The sequence below is a fragment of the Parastagonospora nodorum genome (genome assembly GCF_000146915.1).
Source record: "Parastagonospora nodorum SN15 chromosome Unknown scaffold_44, whole genome shotgun sequence".
Classification (NCBI taxonomy): domain Eukaryota; kingdom Fungi; phylum Ascomycota; class Dothideomycetes; order Pleosporales; family Phaeosphaeriaceae; genus Parastagonospora; species Parastagonospora nodorum.
The window spans coordinates 146,892-173,831 of NW_001884592.1; the positions used below are offsets into that span (position 1 = coordinate 146,892).

Below are 26,940 nucleotides of genomic sequence, written 5' to 3' on the forward strand. Positions count from 1 at the left end.
TGCAGCAGGACCCCCCTAACGCCGATGATTACATAGGCAGAAAGATGTATAGCTCGATCCCTTCATGACTGCACCAACCAGTATTCAGCCCCTCAGTTGGCTGATGAGCATACTTCTGGTCTGTCAATGCTTCTAGACTTGCACACGGCAGCAAGAGGGCGGGCAGCAGTGGGAGCGAGGTACCGTAAGTGGCTGCAGATCAAGGGCCGCCCAACCAGATAGTCATCAACTCCCGCAAGGGTAAAAGCCAAGAATATACGAGGAATGTAATACCACCTATGTGTGGAGGAGCGCGACCTCATCTCTACATCCGACCCACAACGTGGAGCAGGCAAATGACAGCGTCGCGCTACTGACAATGTACGAGAACGGAGTTGCTGGCCTAGGTCGACGATATCTAATTTGGTGTCCAAGCGACCGCTGCACTGTGATATGGATAGCGCGTGCATCCTACAACGTCTAGAGACGCGTCGATGATAAGATACGGTGGCGCAGCAAGGCAGCTACGCCGCCAGCTAGGGTTGTCCTTCGCCACCAGCCCTGGAAACTTCTCAATCAGGCAGGAAGACGATGAGGTGTTGAAAGTAGTCGCTGGGCCGGGCCAAACGGCCTCCTCTTCTGCCAATAAAAATGCGCAATTTCGTGGCATGGATTTTGTGGCGCCACATGGTCGCTGCGCAGCACCACGTATTGTTGAGCATTATTGTATGCATGGGCATATTCGGCTAAATGTGCAAGACCAAAATGAAGGCATTGCCTATCAATATTGGTCACCAGACGAGGACTCGGAGGCAGTTATACGGGGTGGATGGACTGTGCACGGTGTTCAGTCTCTAAATGTCGATATCCCGACGTCCAATGCGTTCCTGGTGGCGCTGGTATGGGTATCGATATCGATACCTCGCATCCAGGCCAAAGCTGGAGATGAACTTCCTACTCGAGTCTCATTTGATCGAGTTTTAACTCTACAAGGCGAATTTCGTCGCTTTCGGGTATTCTCGATGGCGTACCAAACTACTTCTTGTCATCCATAAGCTTCAGTCAATGCTGCATTCTTCCGCTCAATTGAGCGAGGGATCAGAACTTGACGTGAGGCATTTCTGAAGTCGTAGAGACTAGGAATTGAGTTGGCCGACTCGTAGGGCTGCTTCGACCTGTGTGGCGGACATTGGTTTTTGCGGTAATCAATGAGCGTCAAGCATCGCGGTTGGTAAAAGTTGCAGACGAAGACGTCACATGAGTACTAGAAAAGCCTAGCCGCTCTCAGGTTCAGTCGTCGATCGCTGTGATGGTTCGTAAAAGTGTAGAGCCCCACGACTGCTTACACACACTGACAATGCGCTGAAGTTTTGTGTGGCCATGCTCGAAACCCTGCTGGAGAGACTGAAGCAGTTGACCCGCTCACCGATAGTGTTAGGTTGAGGGCAGCGAGAAGAAAGGAGCATCAGCCCAGACGAGGCGAAACGAACGATGGATTAGGAACGACTTTGCAACATTGGAGCAGTCATTACAATGTTGAAAGTGGTAGTGTATTTCATTGTTGATCGATCAGAGCCAGGGCTACTGCGGCGCTCGCTGAAGGAGAGCTTGACGTGCAATCTCATCTAATAAAGCCTTCGTATGGCTCACCATCGCCTCGACGTCGCGTACTTTACGTGCAAACCATTTGCATGCCTTGATTAAATTCTGAAGAGGTATTGCTCGGCTCAGCTTGTGAACCATGCACTTTTGACCCGAGAATGGTGGAAGTCGGTGTACACCATTCATCTTTCTTGTGCGCAGCCAATAGATGTACTGTCCGGATGACGTCAAGGCCGCAGCCGTGTGATGGAGGTTGATGAGAATCGTCGTTGACGGCATTGCTTGGCCGCTTCACCGAAACCACCTCCCATGCCCGATGGCCGGAATGGATACGACGAGATCAGCGTTCAGTCGCTTTCAGGTCGATTCCGCCGGGCAAATTCCATGGAGATTTGTAAGACGAATGGGCTGGAAGCGATAGTGCTTTCCAGTCTGGTGAGGATGAACGGTGGAGTGGCTGCCGCAGCTGCATAGTTGACGCTGGGCAAGCAGCGTACTCTAAGAGCCTGGAACTGCTCATGCGTCTACTCTGGCTGAACGTAAGATCTAGCTGCTGCCCGCGAGCCCGTCGATGGATCCCTGCATGGTTTAAATCCCCGGCCAGTTTGTTTGCCCATTCGCTGAACGCGGTGGAGCGCTTGTCAGGCGTGTGCACTCTGCTGGAGGCATTGACAAAGGTGTCCACTACAGAGTCCATGGTCCCGCCTCCAGTATTGGAGCCACTGGCTGCTCTCGAGGTCCGGCCCCTCGTCTGATACTAACCAGGAATCTCAATGAACGTGGTGAGGAGGTGCGCTTGAGGAAGTGATGCAGCGAGTACGCCCGCTATTGGGTGAAGTCCAGACTAAACCGGCCTCCTCGCACGTACTCCATCGTGTGTTTGTCGGCAGCCGTGGAATAGCGCATTGCGGTTAATCCTGAGACAGCCGTGTCGACGGCCGGCTGGCCCGAGTCGCTGTTCGCGCTGGTGGTCTTGTTGCTGAGCAAGTCCGCGAACCTGTTCGGCTTCTTGTCGATGAGAGCCCGTCTTTGCGTGTCGTCGTCTACAGTTCTGGGCTGGCTGGGGCTCAAGGATCGTGAGTCGAGACGGCGTGCCCATGGGCTGGCTCCTGGTCATGTACGCATTCAACCCGCTGTTCAGGTATGATCGAGAGCGTCGACGTGTTCCGTGGTACATCATCCTCACGACGATCTTCAAGTGCTCGAGGTTGTAGGTGACTTTGGATCTCTCCGGCAGCACGCACTGCTTCCCGTACTCAGTCAGAGTCCTGTACGACTTCCAAATCGACTTAATAGACCTCGTACGTTCGAGGTGGTGCCCACGAGGTCGGGCAACTACGTTCCATGACGTGCACAGGGTCTTGGAAGTTGTCCCGCACCTTATCGCCACCGTGTTCATGCCAATGATCGCATCCAGGCCCGATCAGTTAACGTCGTACTTGAGGCTGGCCGTACCCTGTTCCCGCTCTTGTAGAACCGCGAGTCCATGGCTATGGCAAGAGTCGGGGTGCGTTTGTGTATATATCAAGAACGCTGAGTGACATGGAGATAGACACGAGCAAGATATTGTTGCTGATTATAGACGCCGGGATCGTCGCTATCTTGCTCGTCTCCTCCATAAGGTAGACGACGAGCCTCTGATGTTGTTGTTGGCGGAACCCCTGTTGTAGAACGGGATCTTGTTCAAGCGCGACGAGGTCTAGGACGGGAGCAACGTGCTGGCTCGCTCGACACAAAGGAGTTAGATGTCCACCACTTGATGTTTCAAGAACCCCTTCAAGATCTCAACCACAAACATGTACGTCCTGACATGCTCGGTCCGTTGGGTACTGGATTCCAGCCTTGTGCGGGGTGTCGTACACCATCATGCCGTCGTCCAAATACTCTTATGCTCGGCGCCTTCAACACTGCCGACGTCAAGGCTAGCACGTAGACTAGCGTTGAAATTCCACAAGTAGCCATCACCTTGTGGTAGCGTAGAAAGTAGGAAGTTTGCGCCTACGCCTGCCTAAAAGATTATAGTCGCACCTTGCGGGCAGTGCACAACTGTTTGGAGCGTTGCTGACTGATGCTATTTAGCGGCCTTGAGACTTGGGACATCTATCAGAGGGATGTCACTAGTGGCAGATGGGCGATCTGCACACGCTTCTGTACATGTGCGAGACGCAGTACACTGCTCTTCGACAGCGTTAAGAGCGAAGTTGACCGGAGCCATAGTATCGGCCAGCTCCAAGAACTCGCACGCTCCATGGGTCGACTCCATCTGCGCCCAGGACGCGGCGTTTTTGCAGTAGACAAAGTACACTGACCTGGAAACCGCCGGTCGAGCCTGAGAACATGGCTAGGCACACGAGCACGTGCTTGAACGTCATGTCGTCCCGCTTCACGATAAACAACACGAGGGTGCTCGTAGTTGCGTCGCTGCGCATAATCTTGACCTCGGAGCGAATCTGGACGCGGACAATTCGACATCGAATGAGTTGTGGAAGCTGCGCATGACCTCGATGGCGGGCTACAAGCCGTGCGGGAATGTGGGCCCCAAGCCAAGGGACCGCCTGAAGCCGCCCGAGCTGCTGGTCGTCGGGCTGGACATCGAGGTGAGCACGTACGCGAGGAACAGCGAGAGGACGATTCCGCACGACAAAATTCTCAGATTACGGTCTTGAACGGGGGGTGGTACATGAAGGAGTTGGACATTTGCATCTGCATATACACGCACAGGTATGTGCGCGATCGAGTAGGACGAGGGCAACTCCACCATCGTGAAGGTGAAGTTGGGCGGATATGCTGTAGAGACCACAAGGTCCTCGGGTCGATCCACCTGGACTTCGTGGCTATCCACAACTACGACCAGAGGTACATGTGGGTGAATGTGAAGGGGATCAAGGACACTTCTTGCCGCCTAGGGCCTCAAGGACATTTCTGTGGGGGGCATGCGCCGCCGTGTGTTCTGATGTGGCATTCCAGGGGTGTCGGCCTTTAGTAAGGTAAAGCGCGTTCGTGACTCTTGTTTTGCGTCGGTAAAGTTCGCCTGAATCGGCACGCAGTGCGTCTCAGCCGGACGTCGTATGTGCTCCAACCCCTCAACTGGACGCGAAGGAGATGCTGAGAGAGGAGCACTAATGGATGGATCCTGCCGCCATAGTTGAACATCACGGCCCTGTGCAAAATCGGCAGCAAAGGTCCACATAGACTAGAGACTGCGTCGTGCCGCAGGATTAGATCATGTTCACTGTTCAGACTTCGACCGACAGCGAGAGGCTCCACGTTACAGTGGCGTTTTGCTTGCGGAGGCCATTGGCAGCCAGGAGACGATCGTTTCATCATCCTACGCTGTACACTCTCAAGTCGATCATTCACAGGACGGACCTGTTGGTCCTTCGTTGCCGAGGGTACCGTGGAGGTTGCTGCATCCATGTACCGTCTGTGGTGACACATTTTATTTTGAGTGTGTAACAGTGAAGCCTCAAAGCGAGCGTGCGGAAGCAAGGAACGCAACACACCCCAGAGTTCAGTATTTGCCTGTCGACGTTACTGGGCATGATTTGCATTGAGATCTAGGCTCTGGTGGTGTGTGAGGTCGGACAAATTGCTTGCATACTCCTCGATGCTGGCTCAAGTCGGGTCGGTGAGATAGTCGAGTACTCAGCGAGCGCCATGTTGGCGGTGGGAGACGGGCGCTGACAGGCGACATATCAGTATTCTTGCCCAGGGTATACCAATGAAGTCAAAGGACAGAAAGACTTTGATCCCGAGTTTAGTGTTTCGCTGTCGATGTACTCGGGGAGCCTGTGGCAAAGGTTGGGTCGGGTGTTGCAGTGTTTCGTCGTGGAGCGGCGTCATGAGGCGCTCGCTTGACTTTTGCCATGTACGAATGCTGCGTCGTTGGCTACCACTGATGGATGAGAAGGTAGGATGACATGGAGAGGTGTCGGCAATCGAAGAAGCCTGGTCTGGAGATCTCGCTCGGCGTGATTTGCAAACAACGCTGTCTGTGCCCGAGCGTATGTGCTTCCTGCACGAGGCTCACATTGTTTATTGATCTGTGGCACGCTTGGGTACGCGGCTTAATCCGGTTGCGTCTCTGAGTTGCGTGCCCACATTCGCGCCAAATCTCTGTGCGTGTGTCCTCGAAGCCATGATGAGCCAGGATTGGTCTTCGATTTCAGCGAGGCGGAGACGAGGAAAGAGCACCTAGCTAGTCATTCTATCAGCTCGAGCAATGCGGAGTGCATCACGTGCAATCCCTCCGACGTCGGATTCATGCTTGCCATGAAGTCCATAAACGCCAAGCTCATCTCCATGTCCACGGCAACGGCCTTGATCGCCATTATCGAACCGTAGCCGAGGGGTTGTGTTTCGGCATGGGCTTATCGGTATCCATGAGGACTGACCTGTCCACTAAGCTCATGATTCAGCCCTCTACAAGGATGGGAGAAACAGTAGCCTGAGAATCTTCGGCAACGGCTTGTCCCGGTCCGTCGGCTCGCCCAAAGACATCGAGTTGCTGATCTCGTGCGGAATTTTGATCATCAAGAGGGTGATGGACACAACCATGATCGCCTTCCTCAAAACGATGACGGTGATGAGGGCCTCGGCACGAATGGGCATAACTACCTACAAGGTGGTACCGTCCGGGACCGAGGGAGACACGGGCGTCTGAGCTGCACTCTCTCCGAAGGAGGTGAAATTGGACATGTTCCCCAGGAACAATGAGCGCGAGAATGTATCGGATGTGGACGCGAGGTTGATGCCCTCCTCGATGGACTCAGCCTTGGCAGTATCCTTGACCCGCGTTACGTTCGTGCACATGGCCGAAGTGGACCACTCAGACTTGCCGTCCATCATCAAGGCGACATAGACTGCCTCTATACTGACCTCTATCTCGGGCACGAACGCGGAGAAGAGCGAAAGCGCCAACCCCTCCGTCCGAGCCAGTCCGTCTGTGATGATGGTACACACAATCAGGAGATCGCCTCTCTGCCGAGCTCGCCGTTCTTGATGTACTCCGTTTTCGTGCAGAGCATGCTGAGCCTCGCAATTTCCTTCACCGTCGTCATGTATATCGTCCTACATGCATTGACGGACTTGTTTGTGTAGCACACGCCCCTATTCTTCATGAAGGTGGTGACCGCCGGGATCTTGGCTGTCGTCTTCCGTGCTTGCCCAGGTCGAGCTCGTTCTGATAGAGGTAGGCGTACATCTCCGTTACCGCCGACGAGCATACTGATGTCCCAGACCCTGGTGCGGTCATGAATGGCGGAGTCGTTACCGCGGAGGACTTGATGGCCAACGTCTCCATCGGACTTGTCGACACCTCTTGAGGGGGGTTAAGTTGCACGAGTACAACTTCAATTTAGACGTCGCGACCGACGTCTAAGCCGCGGCGAAAAGGGCCTTACCGGTCCTTTAGTCTAAGACGAAGAGCATAGGCTTCACGATGAAGACGTCGTGCGTGCCGGTCCTCGCGATGCAGAGGATGCGCGTCGTCATGTCTTTCAGCGTGTCGTAGCACCTAGCGGCGATGAAGATTGGCCGGTCGCAGTTACGTTCACGATGGCGCGGTTCATCGCGATTTTGGTGTTCATCCTGGACTCAGTCATCAGCGGGCAGATAGTCGCGGTCAGGTTGACCTTCAGCAAGTCCGTTCACTGCTTTGGCAAGCCCGTTTACGTGGAGCTGTTCATGGCGACTAAGCACCTTGAGAGCGTGCTGAGTGAACAAGAGGGCTGGCCAATGTCGTTTTCTGTCAAACCCGCGCGCAGGGGTATGGGTAGAACAGCTGGTAGGACGGTGGACCAGCGAACTGCCTGGGTCCGGGAAGGTATTGTCTCCGGCCTTGCACGTGTCCGCCTTCCGGGGTGGCTGGCGGGGTGTCCTTGTCAACGAGCTCCGCTTGTGTAGGTGGAACCGGGAGAGTATGGTCGACTCGGACTTTTTGTCAATCCCTTACTACGCCCGAGATTGACAGACTCCAAGAAGGCAGTCCAGAGAAGGCGAGGGAGGTATGCAGTCGTGCAGTGACGACTGAAAACTCCCGAAGCGGGCGATAATGTTCATATCAAAAGGCAACTTATGAGGTAGTTCTACCGTGTCCGAGGGTCGGCTGATTCGGGAGCAGGTTGTGCGCATTAGCTGAGAAACGGCAGGTGCTGGATCCGTCGCAGGCCGCCGCAAAAGGTCAGGCTACTGCATATTTGAAGCGCAAAGTTGAGACTTCATACAGACGTTAGTGCTTCGAGGCGGTGCTATTGCTGGTTTGTCGCTCGATGTCGCCTCCATTTTCGGCTTGGGGAGTAGGGTGTGCTCACGGACACGGAAGCTGGTGTGCTCTGCTGGAGAGCAGACTACTCGGCGTAAGCGTGGAGCCAGATTCTGAGCCTCAAGTTGGGCTACCGTGCTGACTTTGAGATGCCTGGCTGATATACCCATTGACAGCGTTGATATGTGCTGCAACATCCGCACCACGTCAACGTTGACGCCAGCCGATGCCGGGCTTGGCCTCGTGGGACGATCTCTAGATGATCCTGGTGAGAACGTGTCTGAGTTGGTCATTACGTCGAGATAGATATTGTATTATCGATGGTGTGGAGGCGTGGGTCAGTAGTGAAGCAGCGCGCGGTGTGGTGGGTCGCAGCGTTGGATCATTCTCGAAAGAATATGACCACGCGCGACTTGGCGTCAACGGGTGGAGGAGGCCAGTGAACACCTTGGCGGCTAGCGGAGAAGGGAATAAGCTGGAGACCGATCGTGATAGAGCAAAGAAGCGAGACGGAAGACGGAGAAGGCAACGCAGAAGGATTGTCGGTGAAGAGAAACCGCCAAGAAGGTGCGATGTAAGCTAGCAGCTAAGGAAGACTGTCGTGATTGACGAGCGAGGGAAGCCGGTGGAGTATGCTCCGGGGCTGGTGTGCTGGTGCTCGAAGAGTCACTGGTCGAAGTGCAGATGGCGGAAAGAGGCGTTGTCTTGCGAATCTGATTCACGAGCAGAGGGCGCTTGACGGACCGATGATCCGGCCAGGTTGATGCAAAGATCGTAGGTGGAGGGCGAGAGTAGAAGATGATCATGTTGATGAAAAGGGTGTCGCGGGAGATGACGCCGGAGGAGATGGTGTGCCAGAGGCGAAAAAGTGAAGATGTTCCAGTTTCTGTAGTTGAGAGCAATTAATGTTAACAGCAACAAGGCTGCGAAGATATTGTCAGCGGAGAAAGAGGTTGGAGAGCAACGTCGATGATAGTGCTTCTTCAGCTTTTGTAATTGAGGAGTATCCAATGGAAATGGCGACAAGCAGCGGGTGGTAGGCACGATGTTCGAGGAGAAGACAACAAAGCAGCAGAACTCGGTGACGGACCATTTCCTGGGAACGACGCAAAGTGCGACGAAGATTCCAGAAAACGGTACCAGTAGTTGAGTTGATACCACACGCATAGATACCATGGCAATGGCGTGATGACGGTCGGTAGCGGAGCTGGAGACTACATCAAGGTAGCCGCCAGACTTGAGTGGCGAGTGTTTCGACGCCAAGAAAGACCAGAACAAACGGGGCGGAGGATGATGCAGGCTGTGAGCAACAGGCGATGTGATGAAGGTCAAAGTGGAGTAAACCCCGGATCAGGCCAGGTCAGCTGGCGTCCAGGATCCAAACCGAGACGATTCGAGTCCGAGAGGTTCAAGCTGGGAACAACCTGCGAGCTGAGGGCGAATGCTCTCCGGTTCGAGAGCATTGCGAACTGTAGGGAGTTTCTAGACATACGCTGAGGGAACAGGAGCTGATGGAGGACAGAAGACACCGGGTGAGTGATGCTCCTGTGCGCCGACGGATTCGTGGCTGACATCGTCATTGTTGTGTGGAGATGCAACAATGATGACGGACGAATGGAGAAAGTCAATCAGGAGAGCCAGCATGCTGGAGAAGTCGAGGCGATGAAGTGATGGGATCGAAGAGAGGATAACTCAACATAAACATTGAACCTGAGGCAAGGAACCAGTGTCCGAGGACGGAGACCAGGATGCGCAGGTGCGAAGGCGACGGACCGAAGTTGAATGTGCATCCGCGACAACTGGATTTAGGAAGACTGCCGGCGCGCAAGGGTGAGACAGCAAATGACAGGGCGGAGTGGGGCGTAAGGACCAGGTAGGAACGAAACGTAGTTGCTAGCGTGCAAGATCTATGTCGCTAGGAAAGTGTGTGGTTGCGAAGGATTGTCAAAGAGAAGGATTACCGAAGAGAAAGTGTCTGGATGAGAAGACGTGCGGTTGCGAAGGTGTGTCATTGCCGTGATGTGTTGTTACGAAGATGTGTTGATGCCAAATGTCGATGCGAAGTGTCGATGCAAAGTGTCGATGCCAAATGTCAATGCGAAGTGTCGATGCAAAGATGTGTTGATGCGACGGTATGTAGATGAAAAGGTGTACCCATCATCCATCCAGCTTGCCGACAGCAACTATCTACTATCCCGTCACTTCTTTTCGGTGACCATTATCAATCAAGCCAGCCATACAACAGCAGATCTAGTCGCCTTTTTTAGTGACAGCTAACAAGAAACCCGTCACTTCTTTTCGGTGACAACTATCTACTGTCCCGTCACTTCTTTTCGGTGACACCTAGCTGACAACAGACACAGTCACTTCTTTCTGGTGACAACTAACCTCAAACCCGTCACTTCTTTTCAGTGACAACTATCTACTATCCCGTCACTTCTTTCTGGTGACAACTACCTACTATCCCGTCACTTCTTTTCGGTAATTACCATCAATCACGCCAACTAACGAAAGACCCAGTCACTTCTTTTTGGTGACATTGTTCCCAGTGAGTGTTCCATCTCTTTCAAAAGTGTGTGAGCGGCAGAGTGTGCCAAAGCAACGCCGTTTGCTAGACGGCATACCCAGTAGCGGAGCAAGTACGAGGTGTGACGATCACCGGCGATGAGGAAGCGGGAGACTGTGAGTCTGTACGTGGAAAAGTGTCGATGAACAAGTGCAAGATGACATCCTTGATGTATCTGCAAACGTGAAGTCGAGTAGCCCTGGTAAGGGTGACGCTGGATGCGAGGAAGGCGACGTAAGGGATGCAAGCGTGTCGTAAAAGGTAGATTCGATGGAGATGGTCGAGGAGGGTATAAGCAGACGCAGTGCAGCGGAAGTAGTTGTGATACCAGAGCAGACGTTGAAAAATGGGAGAATCAGAGGTGGAAGTCGAAGGTCCTAAAAGCTGAAGGTGCTGGAAGATGGGGACCTTTGTAGGATGAAACGTGTCGAAAGAAGCAAGAGCTGGCGGTGAATGCGTTGGAGGACGAAGACGTTGGCGTTTGGAAGCCATGGAAGACAATGGAGCCGAAGATGGTGATGCTCCCTGGAGGAAGAGAAGTATGCGGGTGAGTGGCGGTATGAGGATGCCTGGGGTGCAGGCAGGCGGCGGCGGGTGCAGAACTTAAGGTGTGGTAGTCGATGGCGTAGTTCAAGGGCAGCGAGGTCATGTCTTTTGATGTTGCGGTGTAGCTGAGAGAAGGGGATGCGAAGCCGCTGGAGCAATGACTGCGGAAACCCGTGGGTAGCTCATGGGAATGAATGTGCATGGATGACCTACTATTGCACGTTAGTCAGAGCCCGCTGTGGGCAAAGAGCATAGAAGTTCACTTACCAGACGATGCTCAGGTCGTGGAGACTCGAGAGGTGGAGCAAGCTGTGGCTTTGGGCGCATCCCCGCCACGACACTGCTAACACGCTGTTCTGGGCATACCCAACCTTTCCGTACCAGTATCTCGAAAGCTGCGAGAGTTTCTTGTAGCGTATGTCGGCCAGAGACCCTGCACTGAAAGAGAGACACTTTGAGTAGGCATCTAAGATGTCTGGCTGATATAAGCTGGCTATGGGTGCTTCATGATGCCGGGAGGATGGCAAGCCGAGAAAGGATTCTGGTGGCAGTGACTAAGGTGATTGGTGCTTGGTGATGCAGCCGAGCTCTGTGTGCGGAAGTTAGCCTCAGGCTTGTAGCTGACGAGAGATGGTGGACTTACAACAGCGCAGCACGCGAAGTGAGTGGTGCTTGGGGATGCAGCTGAGAATCGGGGGAGAGGGTGCTCATCGCCCGAGACAGCTGATAGTCAGGCAGAAGAGCAGAGGCATGGTGCCAGAAGAGGCTGGCATGCTCATGGTGCTCAGAGCGCGATGGAGAGTGATGATGAGAAGAGCACAAGATGGGTGCAGGCAGATGAGAAGAGCAATGGTGCCATGATGGGGCGTGAAGGTGAATGAAGGAGAGAGGAGGTGTGGTGAGCGGGGGGGCGGTGTTTCTGTTGGTGGCAGGAAGCCCTCAAGTGTCGCTTCGTGTTACTTCGTCTGGCAAGAATATATCAGAGGTTGGGCAGGCGCTGCGCACGGACAGCGGTCATGACGGTGAACCGAGGAATCCAAACGAAGAAACCAGTCAAATCCAATACCTTGTGCGACCCCTTCCACATCCTCGCCGATCAACAATGGGTATGAGCCAGCATGCGGACAAAGAGGGGAGGCCAAATGGAAGACACACGCAAAGAGCCAGGGCCATCTCTCCCAGCAGATGCATTTCTGCATTTCCTGCTGTGGGAGCGTCAAGTTGCGTTGGCTGCTTTTACGCGTACCTCGTCTTCAAAGGGTGTGGCCGTGCTTGTGGCGTGTGCATTGCGGGGCTGGGACGGCTCGAGCCGATCATCAGCGCTACCACTTGCTCAGCACTGACTGGAGACTAGGCACAATCACGACGTCTTTGAGACGCCTGGCAAGCTGCACTGCAAAAAGCCTCCTATCCACTCCAACGCGCCCTATCCGCCAACAGGCCGCGCGTCGCATATGCCCATCGCCGCTCGCCCTCGAACCCCAGCGATCCAACACGCTTGAGAAGACACTGTCTCACTTGACGCCCCCACGAGCAGAATCACGACGGCACGTGACGGAGATCAACGAGCCCAGGTCAACCTACATCAAGCAAGACAAGAGGGCCAGAACAGAGTACCGTGCACAGACACCGGGCGCCCGGAGACACCAGGCGCCTACCTATTAATATTATTGCAATCTTAAACTTAAAGCTATATAACGCTATATAATAGCTCTATATATATAAAAATATAGTATAGTAGTAATTAGATACTTATAATTAATTTATATTATCTAAATTTACTTAAGAGCTTAACGTTATAGCTACGTAATATTACTTAAGTTAGTAAAGAAAATAAAGTAAGTTAAACTTAAGTAGTAGCTATCTTATCTACTACTTATTTCTAATACTTCTTCTTAGAGAAGACTGCTTATAAGGCTTTATACTTACTTCTTTAGAATAATTATATAGCTTTCTTAGCGTTATACTGCTATTTTTAACGCTTATATTTAGCTTATTTTTTAGCCTTTTTCTTCTTCTTTACTACCTTAAGTCTCTATCTCTCTATATATCTCTTCTTAAGCTTAACTTAATACTATAGTTAAGTCTCTTTATACTACTTCTTAGCTTATACTTTCTAGAGTTTCTTTTTTATCTTCTCTTACTTATAAACTACTTCTTAAGCTTAAGCTTTATAGAACTTATAAGAAAACTAAAAGATAGCACTACTATAATACTTCTAGCGCTATTAAAGGTTAAGAGCTTTACTCTTACTTTTATACTTCTTTTTATATAAAAAAGTAATTCTTAGTTACTTATTCTTATAATAAAGCAGCTTATTTTAAATCTAGAGATAGTAAAGTAAAATACTAAGCTTTCTTACTCTATTCTAAGCTTTATTCTTAGTAGTATCTTATACTAATTACTATAGCTAATTCTAATTACTTAGAGAGAGATAGAATAGCTTGCTAAGGTTCTTATTAGGTATTATTCTAAATTTATTAAGAATAACTCTTAGATTAGTTAGCTATATACTAGTAGCTTTAAAAGCTTTTAAAATAGTATTTTCTTTAAAGAATAAGCTCTAAGCTTACTAGAAAAGAGAGAAAAAGTCTTCTTTCTTAATAGAGATAAGGCTCTAGGCGTTATAGAGATACTAAGTAAGCTTATTAGAGTAGCTTAATAAGAGTAGCTTAAATATTACTATATCTAGCAGTTATAGCATATAGGTTAAATAAAAAGAAAATACTATTAGAAGAATTCTATAGTAGTTATAATACTTAAGAAACTTAAAGATAAGATAAGATTTATAGCTATTAAGAATAAGTAATTGCTACTTTTTTAGTTTATTCTTTATATAGCAATTAAATATCTATTTAAGCTATACTAAACTAATATTATTATTACTCTAACTTAATTAAGATAATATAATAAAGATATTATAATTCTCTATAGTAATTCTCTCTACTTAGTTTAATCTAATTACTTTCTAAGTTAACGTATAAATAAAGCTTAGTAGCAGTAAGCTTCTATTAGTGCAGATATAAGCTAGAAGCATTAAAAATTTATATAATTTATCTTAAAATAATACTCTAACTTTCTTCTTATCTTATTAATATTTACTAAAGACTCTCTTACTTATTCTAATAATTCTAATAAAGAAGCTCTTCTTATCTATATTATATATATTACTAGCTTTAAGATAATACTTATTAAGCTTCTTATGCAGAAGATTAAAGTAAGCTTAATATTTAATATAGAAATTAGCTTAGTAATGCATATAATCTATAGCGCTAGTTCTCTTTAAAATAAGCTTATTTTTATTCTAGCTAATAAAGTATAAAACCTAGCACTTAGAGACTTCTTTCTTAGCTATAGATAAGATAAAATTTCTAATTATCTCTCTTATAGAAGGTAGGCCTTACCTAGTAAGCTTTTTAATATATAGTATAAGCTCTAACTTCTATAGTAAGCTAAGTTTATATCTATTTAGTAGCTAGATGCCTACTATAGCCTATATGCTTCTATATCTTTAGCTTAATATTATGCAATTAATATTATATTTTATAGTAACTTCTATATATATAAAACGTTCTCTTAGCTTATATAATTTAATATCTTTAATTATAGCTTAAATTAGATTTATAGTAGTAGAGTTATAATATATTAAAGTTAGTATTAATAACACGTTTTAGTTTTAGAGTGGGCGCCCAGTGTCTCCGGGCGCCTGGTGTCCGTGCACGGTACAGAAACCGCGCCGGCGAAAAACAATTCAAGAGCGACCTCTACACTACAGGCTCAGTCTTTGGACGCATCATCAACTGTAGATCTGTGGGCACACCGTTCTGGTAGTGATCACTTAGGCAATAGAGTTAGCTAACGTGTGTGGTGTACGGTGTCTCGAGGTAAGCGAGACGCCCTTATCGAGGAACGAGGCCCACATCGGAAACTTTCCAAGGTGAATGTGCTGGAGTAGAGGCGTGGCTCCCATGGTATCTGGGGCGTTAATGTCGACAAAGCCGGCGTTCCATAATTTATCTGCATCTTGTGCACGCAGGTATACGTGGCCTTTGGCAAAGTTATAGGCACTTAGACCCTCTGCCACTGTCTAGATACAGGGCCTCGGGCACGTCGATTGCATACGAGGCCAGTCGTCAACGCATTGGATCGCACGGAATGCTAGAGATGTGCTGGATCTACAAGTCTGCCCGTGCTGACAATTATCGGACAGATTGATAGTGGGGTTGACTACAATTCCCACTTGCATGCCCGGATTGAACGTGCAGGGGGAGAGGTTCTGAATTTCTGTTTCCTCGACCTCGAGAAATATCTTGAAGAGTACGGCTTGTTCCTGCGCTGCTTCTTTCTGACTTGACGTCGAGCAAGGCCGCTACTGCAAAATTCAATGATCAAGTCCACTACGGCAAACTTCAATGATACAATGCCGCTACGGCAAACTGCAATGATTAATGCCGCTACGGCAAACTGCAATGATCAATGCCACTACAGCAAACTGCAATGACAGAACAATGCCGACCACTGCAAGATCCTGAACACCCCCCGCATGTGGGAATCTGCACATGCCGGGAGCAGGCAGGATAATGACGTCCATAGCAAACATTCTACACCACGCAAACATCGCATGGCGAAATCGATGGGATCTATATCTCCGCGATCTGCACGCACATCTCAGATTCAATCAACTATCAAATCTCCCACTCTCAGACTTCCAAACTCCCAGACTCTTGAACAACCCAAAGTAAGACCCTGACACTGTGCATCGCGCTTGCAGACAAGGCGTACTGACTCAAAGCAGACTTCCCGCCTACCAAACCTTCCAAATCACCATGCACCATATCACCATGGACCAAATCATCATGTACCTCGTAGATGCCTTGGATCAGCTCAAGGCCTATGCCACGACTGCCTCATCCACGTTGGGTTGGATCGTGTTCATCCTGGGCTTCTGGGCGTGGAGCACGAGCCCGCGTCTCTTCTGGAACACGATGCGATTCCTGTGCGATACTCTCACCATCATGTTGCGACGCGCCTTCATCGGCATGTAGCGCTTCACAACCGCTACACGATCGGCCCAGACGACGGGCAACACTTCGCTCGACTTCTGTGGTCCTCGACCGCTACTTTTCCTCCGAGTTCAACTACGACAGCAAGGATCCTGACATACATCAAGCCAGCAGTCAAGGCGAGGGAAGAAGGAATGGTAAACGTGGAGGCGACGATCGGGGGGCGGTGATTTGAGTGGATGGGCTATGCCGGACAGATTCGGGAGAAAATGGGCAGGAGCTGCTGGCTGTCTTGAGCAGGATGGCTGGTAGCCGACAAGTAATTAGATTTGCGACGCGAACTCAGACTCTACCCTACAAAAGCTTCTACCATGCGCTTGACTTTGTGAATGTCGGGCAATCGCTGGCGATCCTCCTCGGTGGGCATGGGTAGCGCAGGTCCCAGGTATCCGTGGCACGGCGTCGAGCTGCCATGCTCTGTCCTCAGTTGCGCGGGATTCGGATCGTTCCAGCCAGCCTAACGTCGAGCTGACATTGCCATTCTTGTGTCGCGTTCGATGACGAAGCGCCCGGCTTCGTGGTGCATCTGGAAGCTGCACGTTGTGAGGGTGGCCCGTGGGCTCGAAACACGGTATGGCAACTCTGTAAAAGGATTAGCATGCGATTGCTGCGTATCAGCCGGGCAGACTCACATTGAACATGACCCAGAACGCGTTGGCTCACGAAAAGTCGCGTCTGGCAAGAAATCGCTTGCCCGGGCGGCGAAACGCGGGGTAGACGCCAAGGAATCCCCCGCCTGTCATGCACGTGGCGCAGAGCCGCACTAGGCACTAGGCTGAGCCCGCGGTGCACCTGTCGCGCCGCACTTCGCGGGGCTGATATGCGCATTGCCTCTACGTGGCGCTGGTGTCTCCGCGACGACGGCAAGGTCGACGCCATACACACGACAAGGCATCAGGCACTATGGTTTCTGCATCCACGCCGAGTGCAAGGTCACATGAGGGCACCATGATCAAACGAACCTTGCCTTTGAACGCGTACCCGCTAACAATACAGCCTCAATCCGTCCTTTGACTCTTTGCCCTACAAACCCCATCATCACCTCCGTGTTGATCGCCCTCCTCCTGAGCTCCGCCGAGCTACCTGCCGTCCTTGGCGTCAGTCATACACTCCTTGTTCACGTGCTGTTGTCTCAACAAGACCGGGGCGAGGCGAACCACGGGCCGGACAAAACACGCCTTCACCCGCCCCTCAACGGTAGTGGAAGACGCGACTGGGAGCGTTGGTACGCGGTGTACGCGGTGTACGCGGGAGGGACGCCCATGTGCTCCGTGAAGGCAACGTGGGAGCAGGACGGAGGGGGCCGATGCGTGGACTCTGTGTGTTGGATGGTATCGGCGTCGTGAATGTTGTTGCTGCGGCATGGTGGTGCGTCGCTGTGCGAATTGGTAGGACAGACGACGTGGCCGCGGTTGTTTGCCTTGAGGATGTCAATCCCAAGCCTGGTTGCGGCGGCGCAAGTGGAGTCGAAGCGGGCGGCGTTGTAGAAGAGGTGGACAGACGAGTTGGTACAGGTGTTGCGAGCGTTACAGGTGTTGCGAGCGTTACAGGTGTTGCGGGCGTTGCGGGCGTTGCGGGCGTTGCGGGCGTTGCGGGTGTTGCAGGCGTTGCAGGCGTTGCAGGCGTTACAGGCGTTACAGGCGTTACAGGCGTTGCAGGCGTTACAGGCGTTGCAGGTCGTATGGGAGAATTGGCCATGTAGTCGGGCATGTGATTCTCTTTGTCCTCCCACAGAGGATCCGCGGGATCCATGGTGAACGGGGCGTCACGTGGTCGGCGAGGAGGTAGTCGTGCACCGGACCTCATGATACCCAGAGGAGTCCGTGGAAGTGGTGGTGCCATAGCCAACTCGTTCGCTCTAGCTCGCCTAGAACGAGCCCTGGTAAGAAGACTTCGCGCTTGTCTACTTGTCACTCGGTGGTGGTATCGTCGGTGGTCATGTTTGCGGTGACGATCTCGACGACCTCGACGACTGTTGTTTTGGATACCACCAGAGGGCGAGGAGGAAGACGATGAACAAAGTAAAGACGAGTGTTGGAGTCCGCTTAAGCGGGCAGATTTCGGGTACCCGCCAAAACTCCTGATTCACCTGAAATTGGTGTCTCAGCAGTGACCATTGCAAATCTCGCTTTCACTTCGCTTTGACTGACGTCTTTCATGATGCAAGTAGCGGATTGAGACTGATATGAACAGAAATAGGGTAGTTGTGACTGATTCAGGTCATCCAGGCCGTAATGGCGTCTCTTGCTGCGGCAAAAAAGCATCTGATGCTGTTGGGAATGCCAGTAGGGGACCTGCTGCTGGTTTGGCGACTAGACGATGGCCCGGCGTCGATAACCACTACGACTAAAGTAACGACACGTAGAGAGACATATCCATCCTCCTTCCCAATGCCCCTTTCCTCTCGATGCAATCCGTGCCTTTCTCGTAAGGATTCGCTGTGTGATATATATCCTGGGAAGTTCAGCACCTCTTCGTCACTTCAGCCTTTGACTTCCGCACATTTCTACTACACAGGCTGTCCATAATCCTCATCACATCTAGCGAACTCAACATCGTCATGGCAGCTGCCAAATCACTCGAAATGCGAACCACGCCACCCGCCAAGCAGAACCCTGCGACCAACCCAGAGGATATCGATCTCGAAGTCTACCGGGCAGCGATTACCCTGTTCTCCATGCGGGCTGCTGAGGAATATGTCATTTTGGACAAGAGCAGTGTCGGCACTGCCATGGCCGACCCCAACTTACTCTCTATGCAAGAAGACAAACGGATCAGAAATGATGCCTCCTTGGGTAGCAAAAACTTTGGCGCCTTCATGGCGGCTACCACGCATTCGACTAGAACATCCAGTACCCAACCCATCCATGTTTTCCAGTCTTCGCCTGGGTTCTGGCTCAAATCGCGATGCCAGATCTTCGCTGTCGCCCACTTTCCGCGTCGGCATGTCGCATCTCTCCACAACACCTCTGTCATCGCCCGAGCAGAGTCCGACAGCTAAGCCGCACGCTGCTATGGAATCACCAGACGCGCCCTCACTTGCGGACGACGAGGCGTCAGATGAGCTGAATACGCTGCTGGGCCTAGAGCCAGTATCGACAACCGTCTCAAAGAAGCGAAAGCACTCCTCATCAACACTTCCAGACAGTCCATGCGCCAAACGCCGCTATCGGAACCGCACTCGACTTTGGCCACGAGATTGATCCACACACGATATCCCTGTACGTCACCACAGCCTTTGCGTGCTGTACCTATCTCCATAAATAATTCCATGCCGACCCAGCTTCCAGGTGTTTGTTGTGCCAATGGCGTGCGGCAACACGCCTTTGGTACATGATGGATGGAAACGTGTGAAGTATTTCGGGAAAGGAAGGCGATGAATATGTCTTCATGGCCCCGGTTTCGAGCCTGAATGGGGTGATTGCAAGGGATTCGACTCTTCTAAAGATATAAGGTACTCTCCGCTGGAGTACGACGTGTGTAGATAAGAACCAATGTTTTGTTGTAAAAACTCGTGTCAGCCTGCTCTATGACCAATGTCTACACTACACTCCCAATCTGCAACTCAGATCTTCTAACGGCAATAGACTATTCTTCCTACACAGCATCATACACGGCATCAGGGGCGCGCAGTTGCTCTACATATAATCATGATTTCACAATATGAAGACGGACTTGCCAAGAATTCAGACTGCAAGCAAGTAGCTTTTCTACATTAATGGAACTATCGTAGATCCAGGCTGCCGCACATACACTGCAGACTGCCACATGTTTGAGCAAGCGAACAGCTATTCATGTCAACATCACATTGAACTACTCGTGGCGATGTATAACATGACAGTGCGATTTTTCTACGCCACATGTATAGCAAAAACACTAATTCCATGGTTATAAAGGTTTTTATACTGCCCGACGAAAAAAAGAGTCTCAGTAACGACGGACAGCACATCTCTTACCAGGCAGCTTAGATTAGTTGTCCGGCCATACTACAGAGACGCTGCATTAGCAGCACTCAGGTACAAGCCATGTTGGGATCGCAGTGTTCGCATCGAGCTCATCATTCAATCTCTACGAGCTACCCGGTCTAGATAGAGTAGCTCGGCATCTCACGAAAAAATCAGCAAATGTAACGGTATCACATGACTAGAATGGAGTAAAGTCACCATTCTCCCCATGTACCATCTCTGCGATACTACCGCATTCAAGCACAATCACACCTAGGCGCGTTATTAGGTCGACTTTTGTCCATCGAGGATGCTTGCTAAGTCAAAAGGCGTGTTAAGTTGGACCAGACGAATAGATGTGAGATCAACTAAGCGCAGATCTAAAAACATGTCTATGTTGCTTGAAAGAAGTAACCTATCGGTATGTACAGATGAATGGCAAGTAGCAAATTGACTAACAAGAAATGCATGCTGGAACAAACCAACAAACAGTGTTTTAGCGTGAGTAATCTCAAGTAGGAAGAGAATACTTACTTACTCGAACTTGAAGCACTGTGTTAGCAAAGTCTATTATTAGTAGCTACATCGTTGCGACTTGGGCTTTGTTCTTGAAGCTTCACAGCGTGCTTAGCGACCTTGGGAGCTCGGGTAGTATTCATTGCGTGACGGTTTCGCCTGATGACTATATCTCTATGTCCTCGAGATCTACTGCTTATAGCCAGGAGCTTCCTAACGATATCGTATGCCACACCTACTAGCAGGTAATGATCGCAAGAGAGTCTTAAATATAGCATGAATTCAATCAATACTGCCTGTATGTTGGCAGGTAATAGAATAATAGGTATAAGGGATAGACGAGTATATGCGTGAACTGGGATGTAAACGAGAAACAGGATCAATTTGGCACTTAAACTGACTAGTATGTGAGAAGGTTACTATTCGATAACAATTGGATGTTAAGAAAATTGTCTAGACTAACAAGCGCGGCGGATTGAGACACATATAGAGCTGAGTATATACAATGCGGTAGCTAGTGCAAGTTGATCTCTTTTCAACTCGTGGAGGAACGACTAAACTGCTCATCGGACGTTCGTAATGACGATAGGCTATGTTGGCTGCAACACTGCAGAGAATACTCTTTTAAGAGCTTGGAGGGCCTCTATTGTGCTCATAGAGTGATTATTGTTTTAGAACTACGTCTACTGTGCTAACACACTATTCACTGTGAAGATCTGTGACTCTTGGCGCTAGTGAGCTCCGGCAGCTATATAATCCTGCCTTGCTGTTGTCCTATCCTAATTATCAGAACAGCACAACTCCAGTCACATTTGCTACCCTTTCGGCTAATCCCTCTCGTTCTGCTTCTTACAGTTCAACTTCTAAGCTTCTAAGCATCACCCCAATTACCGCTCATATGGACAATACCTCAACTACTACTGAGATGGAAGTCATCCCTACTGAGGACGCTCACAACGTACGCTATATCTCTATGGAGAAGGCCCGCGCATTTCTGACAGAAATGGATACGCCGATTCAGGCAGTTATTCAACAAGCACTGCAATCGCAAGCTAAAGATCTAGCAGCGAAGTTTGAGGATACTCTTCAACAAGCACTGCAACAGCAAGCTCAAGAAATTGCAGAAGCCAGCTTGCGCGAGAAAAAATTGCAGTCCGAACTAGAGCATTTCAGAGACCTAGTCAAGGTTCAGGCTGATACAAATCACCTAGCATTAAGACAGGCATCAATCACTGACCAGCTCGCAGTTGAGAGCTTGCAAGACGATGCTAGAGGCTATAGCCTCCAGGGCTCTGAACGAGGGCGAGGTAGCGACAACGCCAGTGAGAGCGGTTCTCCTGGCGACCATGTTGAGGAGGGCATTCCTTCTGGCCTCAGCCAGCCTGTCCTATCTGGTCCTAGCGAAACTCTCCGCCTCAAAGAAGCACTTGCAGAAATTCGTCGTCTGGAAGATAGCGCTACTAAGTCTGCAACTACTATCCAAGACTTGAAGGATGCAAACCAAGATTCCGCAGATGGATTCTCTGCAGAAATCATTGATCTCCAGCGCACAAAAACGAGCCTCCAGAGCAACAAAGCTTATCTCGTTACTCGAAACGAGCAGCTGTCTCGCGAAGCAGCAGAGGCAAAAGCTGCTAAAGAGGTTTTGGTGGACCGAATGGTTGAGTTGGGCTTATTGTAGTAATGAGTTGGGTAGCACCGTGTTTACGATTGCGGAGACGATTGATGGCAAGATATATGACCTCTTGGTAGTTTCAGCACCATGGACTAGTCTGTAAAGACCAGTTCTTGAATCCGGCGTTGTAGAGCATTGATTAGTAGTATCATTTACAAGACATTATTTGGTGGTTCTTTGTATTCCAGCCATGTGTGCTTTTCCTTGTATGACAGATTGTAGTAGTCTCGCGAAATATCGGTGCTAGCAGCTCTCCTCTTCGCAGTGGTCCAAGAATACGACACTGTAGACTCGATCGGCAAAATAACAGCATAGTTCATTGTATACTGTGGTCGAGGTCAATCTCAAGTGCGCATTAATATTGTCGTTGTGCGACTCGTCATCTTCTCATCTCTACACTAGTTAACATGTGTCATTGCAAAACGCATAGCTACCAGACTCTCTTGCAGTGAAAGGAATCGCGTCCAGGTTAAAGATGCTTAAGTTGGCTATGAATCGACATCATGGCAAGGAGGTGCGGTATTATGGCGGAGTTCCCATGGTAAAAGACCTGCTCTCACTCTAACAAGAGTTGTATCTACAGGTTGCGTGCGGGCGGATGTGGAAGGCGTGCTCACAACATTACACATTAATGCGGGACGGCATGAACGACTGACAATATCATCGTCTACATACCTGAGTAGGAGCTCCTGCAGAACAAGATTGAACAAACTGGGTACGTCATTTCGCGATAGAAGTGATGCTGCGACATTTTGAGTCACAGTCACCGACTCGCCATGGATCACATCGTGCATATCAAAAAGGCAATCATTGTGATGAACTGAATGTATTCATACGAGAGTTCTTGTGGTAACCCTATACCTTGCCGGCAGCCAATGCACAGAAAGGCTGGAAGTGGATACCAATGTAGAAATCAAAGCATCCGCCTCGTAATCCAAAACTCCTTAACCAAGTTCACAATACCTCATTATTCCCAGGACAAGCTTGAACTGAATACCAATGTAGAAATCAAAGCATCCGCCTCGTAATCCAAAACTCCTTGACCAAGTTCACAATACCTCATTATTCCCAGAACAGCCTTGAAGTGAATACCAATGTAGATATTAAAGTTTCCGTCTCGTGGTCCAAAACCCCTTACCAAAGTTCGCAACATCTCTTTATTCCCAGGACAGGCGATGCTTCATAGCGTCAGGCGGTACGACACGCCCTCTGAAGACACCCCAGGTTGAATTCCATCCATGCTCAAGACGCTTCTCTCCCTCCCCACCCCGTGCTTACTCCCGGCTAGCTTGCTCTGCACTGCGATCCATCAAGTGCTGGATGACGTCGTGCTGTTCGGGTCATAGGAAGCTGGGTGGTGCCAAGCCATCATATTGACGGCGTCGTTCATGGAAGCCATCGATGGCTGTCGTCCGTTGCGCAACCACTGAGGTGTTCCATATAGTCCATCCATTGCATTGGCCATAGCGTAAGTGAGTGCGCCAAGCATGGTTTCGCTAGAGCCAGGGGGGTGCGCAATTCTCCGGAAAGCATACTGCATATCTTCGTGCAGTTCCTTGCTAATGTACAGAGTGTTGTCACGATATAGGCTGCTGCCGGCGGGGTACTGCGTGTCTTGGGGAAGGCTGGGCACTGATTCCGTAGGCTGGGTAGCGTGGGTTGATCTGTTGGTAGAGGCTGCTCCACCCCATAGCGGTTGCGGAGTGTCTGTCATTCGAGGAGAAGTGTTTTCCAGTGAAGTCGGAGCTGATCTGTGAACGCTAGACACAGAAGGACCGCCGTTGATGAGAGGCCGAGTGTGGTGGACGAGAGGCAGAGAAGCGTGGACGAGAGGCACAGTACCGCGGACGAGAGGGGGCATGTGACTCATGTAGTTGCCTAGAGCAGCATCTTCTTCTCGTTCAGCTCTTGTACGGTATGTACTGCCTCCAGTCGAACTCAGCATATCGTCGATCCGCATGGCCCTGAATGGTGGTGCCGTGAATCCACCCAGCACTCCGACGCCTGGAACATCCACAGTATACCCGATTGTAGTATCTCGCCGAGTAACTGACTTGGAAGCGGGGCGGCCGGGGGGTTTCGGGCTCAAGTGTTTGAGCTTGCGGGCTTGACGCTTCCTAAGCACCCTTGGCTCAGGCGATTTGGTTAGCGCCATGGTGGTGATATGGAGAATCGTAGGTTTGCTTCAGCTCAGGAGAAGAAATGGTGCAGGGTATGTAGATGGAATGTAATGCAAGAGAAACGGGACATGTACGCACAAGTTCCAAGGTCTGGTTGATTTATATATCCGTGTATTCGACTGCGATTCAAGCTAAACCGTTACCCTGTCACAGAGGGCCGAATTAGTATCTTGCAGTGTCCATTGTCAAACACAAACATGCAGAAGAGATACCTGCCCGAGAGCCGCGACAGAGGGTCGCACGATGCTTTGAGATGAATAGCGAAAAACTCAGGGATCATCATCGCTCAATCGCTACATCCAGTATGATCGGTTGCACCGTTGTAGTCACACGAAATTATGCGGTAAACGCAAAGGTACTTTCTGGCGGATCTTTCCAACGCTATCCGTCGCCTCCACTTCGACTGCCCGTTGCTGATGCCATATAAGTGTGTGACCGTCATGTCAGCCTATCAAAAGCTCCATGGGCTATTTTCCGATGCCCCACGCCATTGTAGTCACGACAGTCCCCACTAAATACACAAGCAGTGGCACGTTTCATCTGTCAAGCCATAACAAAAGGACGCCCAGAGCTGCTCTCAACTGCCAGCCGCATTCTGCGTGTTACCCATTCCCCCACGCATTCAACTCATGCTAACCGCCTATGGACGGTAGGCATGGAATGATGCTTGGTCTATGAAGGGCCCAAATGCGATAAGAAGCTCTCCTACTGGCTACTCTGTCGCACAGCCCATTTCCCGACCAAGGTTCATGGGCGAGAACTCGTGTCACTCGATTTGGCAGCTAGTATTCCTGTCGCCCATCGGCCGACAGATCCAAGAACTGCCTCGTCGTTTGTAAAGACGTCGAAATAATAGTGGGAACATGGCTGCTGGTTCCACGATGTAACCGATGACTGTAGGCGACTGCATTTGGGTAGTGGAACCCCGCACGCATTTGTAGTACAGAATGAAACTTTGTTTCGCGGGGGTTGTCATCCCACTCTCAGCATCGACGTCCATGGTGACTCTATTGCGAATAGGAACTCGACGGCGAAGAACGATTAGTGAAACATCCCGCGATCTGTAGTCCTCGAAGTATCTCGTCTCCTTCGAGTCCAACTACACAGATCAAGGAGCAGCCAATGCGGGTGAGGTTCGAGGTGAAGCACCCCACGGGGAAGGGCGGACGTACTAGACCACAGAAGCCTTATCGCCAGATTGTAGTACAGTCCTACTTCTTGGCAACCGCGCCTGACGTTTCATCAACCCTCGCCAAATTTCACGGCCCGAATGGATGCGTTTGTCGAATCGTAGCTCCGTGGGTACAGCACCCGCTCATCAAGTCCAATCACACTGCCGATGCGTACGGTAGAGGCTCGGCCCGGCCAACACCAGTGCAAAGATGCCGACGACACTTCATTCCTCAAAACTGCGCAGCTGACAACACTCCATTCGAAACAGGAATCTGGTAATCATTCCCACTCAGCTCTTGAGCCAGTTGCCTCTTCCCCTCGTGGTTTTCTTGCATCAGCGTGGGCAGCCGATCTCAGTGTTGCCGGCTTGGAGTACCCCCCGGCCTATTGCAGTGCTCGTTTGGTATGAAACGATTCTAATGCAGCAAGGCGCGCGATACATTGAGCAGCTTGAGCGACACGAACCAAACTATCATCGATTTCCAATCCACACCCGCATGAATCTTGCCATGGATCTAGCCACTACGGAGAATTTTGCGCTACCGCTCGTGTCCCCCCACCGATGATCGCTTTCACCAGCCTCCTTGCATAGAGTCTACCATCGACCCCGCAGGAGCACATACGCCGAATCGTATGAGTCGGATTGTCTTTGTCTTCGCAAGCGATTAGGGATTTGACTCGTGCCTAGAGTGGATCGAGTGGATAGTTCTGAAGCAAGGTCGGACGCACCGTAACGCTTGTTGATGGCTGTGTCTTCCTCATCCTTCAGCAGCGGCACATGCATGCGGCAGTGTAGTTGCAGGGGCACTTTCAGTAGGGAACTTGTACAGTGCAGCGACATGACGATCTAACCAAACATGTACGCTCAGCTCAATCTCCAATGCCACATTCTCGCACCCACCAGGATTGACCTCGTTGAGTGACTTGGTATGCAAACTCCAGGCAGCCAAAACGTATGCCATTTCAAGTTGCACAAGCCACTAGCAGCTTGTCACATCCAGACGACTGCTGAAAACCAATATTGCAATGAGAAGTATCTATGGACACAGTGATTACGGGTGATGGCATCAACAGAGCCAGAACATGGATTCGAGTACATTGCGAGGTGGGTTGAGACTGAATCAGGCCCAACAAGTTCCTCGACATGTGTATGAACACATCCCACGTGATGGCAACGTGCAACTTGAAGCTGAGCCTCGAGAATGTCAATGCTGGTCGTGAAACATACCTCGCTGCTCGCCAGGCGCAAGGCGATGCTGGCGATCGCGCATTGTGGTTGGGGTGTCAAGTTCCGGGTTCATATTAGGGTCACGACGGTTTGCCGCGCGATGTGATGCTGGTGCCGACTGCAACTAAGCCATCGAGTAGGCGTCAGTAGCGCTACCTTTGGGCAGCCTTCATGATAGCGGTCGTGGGGCAGTTGTCGGCCGATCC

The 26,940-nt window shown here is 50.5% G+C and overlaps 18 protein-coding genes across 18 annotated transcripts; 6 read left to right on the forward strand and 12 right to left on the reverse strand.

The window, feature by feature from the left end:
* Positions 1-64: 64 nt before the first annotated feature.
* Positions 65-574, forward strand: SNOG_16231 (hypothetical protein; the record flags this gene model as incomplete). Its single annotated transcript, XM_001806303.1, has 3 exons — positions 65-118; positions 152-184; positions 464-574. 3 exons carry the CDS (start codon positions 65-67, stop codon positions 572-574), a joined length of 198 nt encoding a protein of 65 aa, XP_001806355.1.
* A 1,347-nt stretch (positions 575-1,921) lies between these two features.
* Positions 1,922-2,927, reverse strand: SNOG_16232 (hypothetical protein; the record flags this gene model as incomplete). Its single annotated transcript, XM_001806304.1, has 3 exons — positions 1,922-2,338; positions 2,450-2,849; positions 2,887-2,927. 3 exons carry the CDS (start codon positions 2,925-2,927, stop codon positions 1,922-1,924), a joined length of 858 nt encoding a protein of 285 aa, XP_001806356.1.
* A 518-nt stretch (positions 2,928-3,445) lies between these two features.
* Positions 3,446-4,342, reverse strand: SNOG_16233 (hypothetical protein; the record flags this gene model as incomplete). Its single annotated transcript, XM_001806305.1, has 3 exons — positions 3,446-3,589; positions 3,891-4,166; positions 4,301-4,342. 3 exons carry the CDS (start codon positions 4,340-4,342, stop codon positions 3,446-3,448), a joined length of 462 nt encoding a protein of 153 aa, XP_001806357.1.
* Positions 4,343-5,616: 1,274 nt separating this feature from the next.
* On the reverse strand, positions 5,617-5,912 carry SNOG_16234 (hypothetical protein; the record flags this gene model as incomplete). Its single annotated transcript, XM_001806306.1, has 2 exons — positions 5,617-5,775; positions 5,820-5,912. 2 exons carry the CDS (start codon positions 5,910-5,912, stop codon positions 5,617-5,619), a joined length of 252 nt encoding a protein of 83 aa, XP_001806358.1.
* A 91-nt stretch (positions 5,913-6,003) lies between these two features.
* On the reverse strand, positions 6,004-6,806 carry SNOG_16235 (hypothetical protein; the record flags this gene model as incomplete). The annotated part of the gene is made up of 3 exons (XM_001806307.1): positions 6,004-6,198; positions 6,235-6,524; positions 6,575-6,806. 3 exons carry the CDS (start codon positions 6,804-6,806, stop codon positions 6,004-6,006), a joined length of 717 nt encoding a protein of 238 aa, XP_001806359.1.
* Positions 6,807-7,137: 331 nt separating this feature from the next.
* On the forward strand, positions 7,138-7,814 carry SNOG_16236 (hypothetical protein; the record flags this gene model as incomplete). Its single annotated transcript, XM_001806308.1, has 3 exons — positions 7,138-7,481; positions 7,553-7,586; positions 7,731-7,814. 3 exons carry the CDS (start codon positions 7,138-7,140, stop codon positions 7,812-7,814), a joined length of 462 nt encoding a protein of 153 aa, XP_001806360.1.
* Positions 7,815-8,298: 484 nt separating this feature from the next.
* SNOG_16237 (hypothetical protein) lies at positions 8,299-9,487 on the reverse strand (the record flags this gene model as incomplete). Its single annotated transcript, XM_001806309.1, has 3 exons — positions 8,299-8,729; positions 8,809-9,143; positions 9,336-9,487. The coding sequence occupies 3 exons, from the start codon at positions 9,485-9,487 to the stop codon at positions 8,299-8,301; spliced, it is 918 nt and encodes a 305-aa protein (XP_001806361.1).
* Positions 9,488-10,454: 967 nt separating this feature from the next.
* SNOG_16238 (hypothetical protein) lies at positions 10,455-11,282 on the reverse strand (the record flags this gene model as incomplete). The annotated part of the gene is made up of 4 exons (XM_001806310.1): positions 10,455-10,978; positions 11,013-11,116; positions 11,169-11,191; positions 11,223-11,282. 4 exons carry the CDS (start codon positions 11,280-11,282, stop codon positions 10,455-10,457), a joined length of 711 nt encoding a protein of 236 aa, XP_001806362.1.
* Positions 11,283-12,073: 791 nt separating this feature from the next.
* SNOG_16239 (hypothetical protein) lies at positions 12,074-12,620 on the forward strand (the record flags this gene model as incomplete). Its single annotated transcript, XM_001806311.1, has 2 exons — positions 12,074-12,215; positions 12,310-12,620. 2 exons carry the CDS (start codon positions 12,074-12,076, stop codon positions 12,618-12,620), a joined length of 453 nt encoding a protein of 150 aa, XP_001806363.1.
* A 3,161-nt stretch (positions 12,621-15,781) lies between these two features.
* Positions 15,782-16,193, forward strand: SNOG_16240 (hypothetical protein; the record flags this gene model as incomplete). Its single annotated transcript, XM_001806312.1, has 2 exons — positions 15,782-15,996; positions 16,031-16,193. 2 exons carry the CDS (start codon positions 15,782-15,784, stop codon positions 16,191-16,193), a joined length of 378 nt encoding a protein of 125 aa, XP_001806364.1.
* SNOG_20183 (hypothetical protein) lies at positions 15,847-16,385 on the reverse strand (the record flags this gene model as incomplete). Its single annotated transcript, XM_001806313.1, has 2 exons — positions 15,847-16,056; positions 16,317-16,385. The coding sequence occupies 2 exons, from the start codon at positions 16,383-16,385 to the stop codon at positions 15,847-15,849; spliced, it is 279 nt and encodes a 92-aa protein (XP_001806365.1).
* Positions 16,386-17,209: 824 nt separating this feature from the next.
* SNOG_16241 (hypothetical protein) lies at positions 17,210-17,770 on the reverse strand (the record flags this gene model as incomplete). Its single annotated transcript, XM_001806314.1, has 1 exon — positions 17,210-17,770. One exon carries the CDS (start codon positions 17,768-17,770, stop codon positions 17,210-17,212), a length of 561 nt encoding a protein of 186 aa, XP_001806366.1.
* Positions 17,771-18,578: 808 nt separating this feature from the next.
* On the forward strand, positions 18,579-19,019 carry SNOG_16242 (hypothetical protein; the record flags this gene model as incomplete). Its single annotated transcript, XM_001806315.1, has 1 exon — positions 18,579-19,019. The coding sequence occupies one exon, from the start codon at positions 18,579-18,581 to the stop codon at positions 19,017-19,019; it is 441 nt and encodes a 146-aa protein (XP_001806367.1).
* A 2,384-nt stretch (positions 19,020-21,403) lies between these two features.
* SNOG_16243 (hypothetical protein) lies at positions 21,404-22,159 on the forward strand (the record flags this gene model as incomplete). Its single annotated transcript, XM_001806316.1, has 1 exon — positions 21,404-22,159. The coding sequence occupies one exon, from the start codon at positions 21,404-21,406 to the stop codon at positions 22,157-22,159; it is 756 nt and encodes a 251-aa protein (XP_001806368.1).
* A 146-nt stretch (positions 22,160-22,305) lies between these two features.
* On the reverse strand, positions 22,306-22,904 carry SNOG_16244 (hypothetical protein; the record flags this gene model as incomplete). The annotated part of the gene is made up of 3 exons (XM_001806317.1): positions 22,306-22,479; positions 22,714-22,730; positions 22,829-22,904. 3 exons carry the CDS (start codon positions 22,902-22,904, stop codon positions 22,306-22,308), a joined length of 267 nt encoding a protein of 88 aa, XP_001806369.1.
* A 558-nt stretch (positions 22,905-23,462) lies between these two features.
* Positions 23,463-24,308, reverse strand: SNOG_16245 (hypothetical protein; the record flags this gene model as incomplete). Its single annotated transcript, XM_001806318.1, has 1 exon — positions 23,463-24,308. The coding sequence occupies one exon, from the start codon at positions 24,306-24,308 to the stop codon at positions 23,463-23,465; it is 846 nt and encodes a 281-aa protein (XP_001806370.1).
* Positions 24,309-25,080: 772 nt separating this feature from the next.
* SNOG_16246 (hypothetical protein) lies at positions 25,081-25,333 on the reverse strand (the record flags this gene model as incomplete). Its single annotated transcript, XM_001806319.1, has 2 exons — positions 25,081-25,154; positions 25,222-25,333. 2 exons carry the CDS (start codon positions 25,331-25,333, stop codon positions 25,081-25,083), a joined length of 186 nt encoding a protein of 61 aa, XP_001806371.1.
* Positions 25,334-26,101: 768 nt separating this feature from the next.
* SNOG_16247 (hypothetical protein) lies at positions 26,102-26,347 on the reverse strand (the record flags this gene model as incomplete). Its single annotated transcript, XM_001806320.1, has 2 exons — positions 26,102-26,190; positions 26,236-26,347. The coding sequence occupies 2 exons, from the start codon at positions 26,345-26,347 to the stop codon at positions 26,102-26,104; spliced, it is 201 nt and encodes a 66-aa protein (XP_001806372.1).
* Between the last annotated feature and the right edge of the window lie 593 nt (positions 26,348-26,940).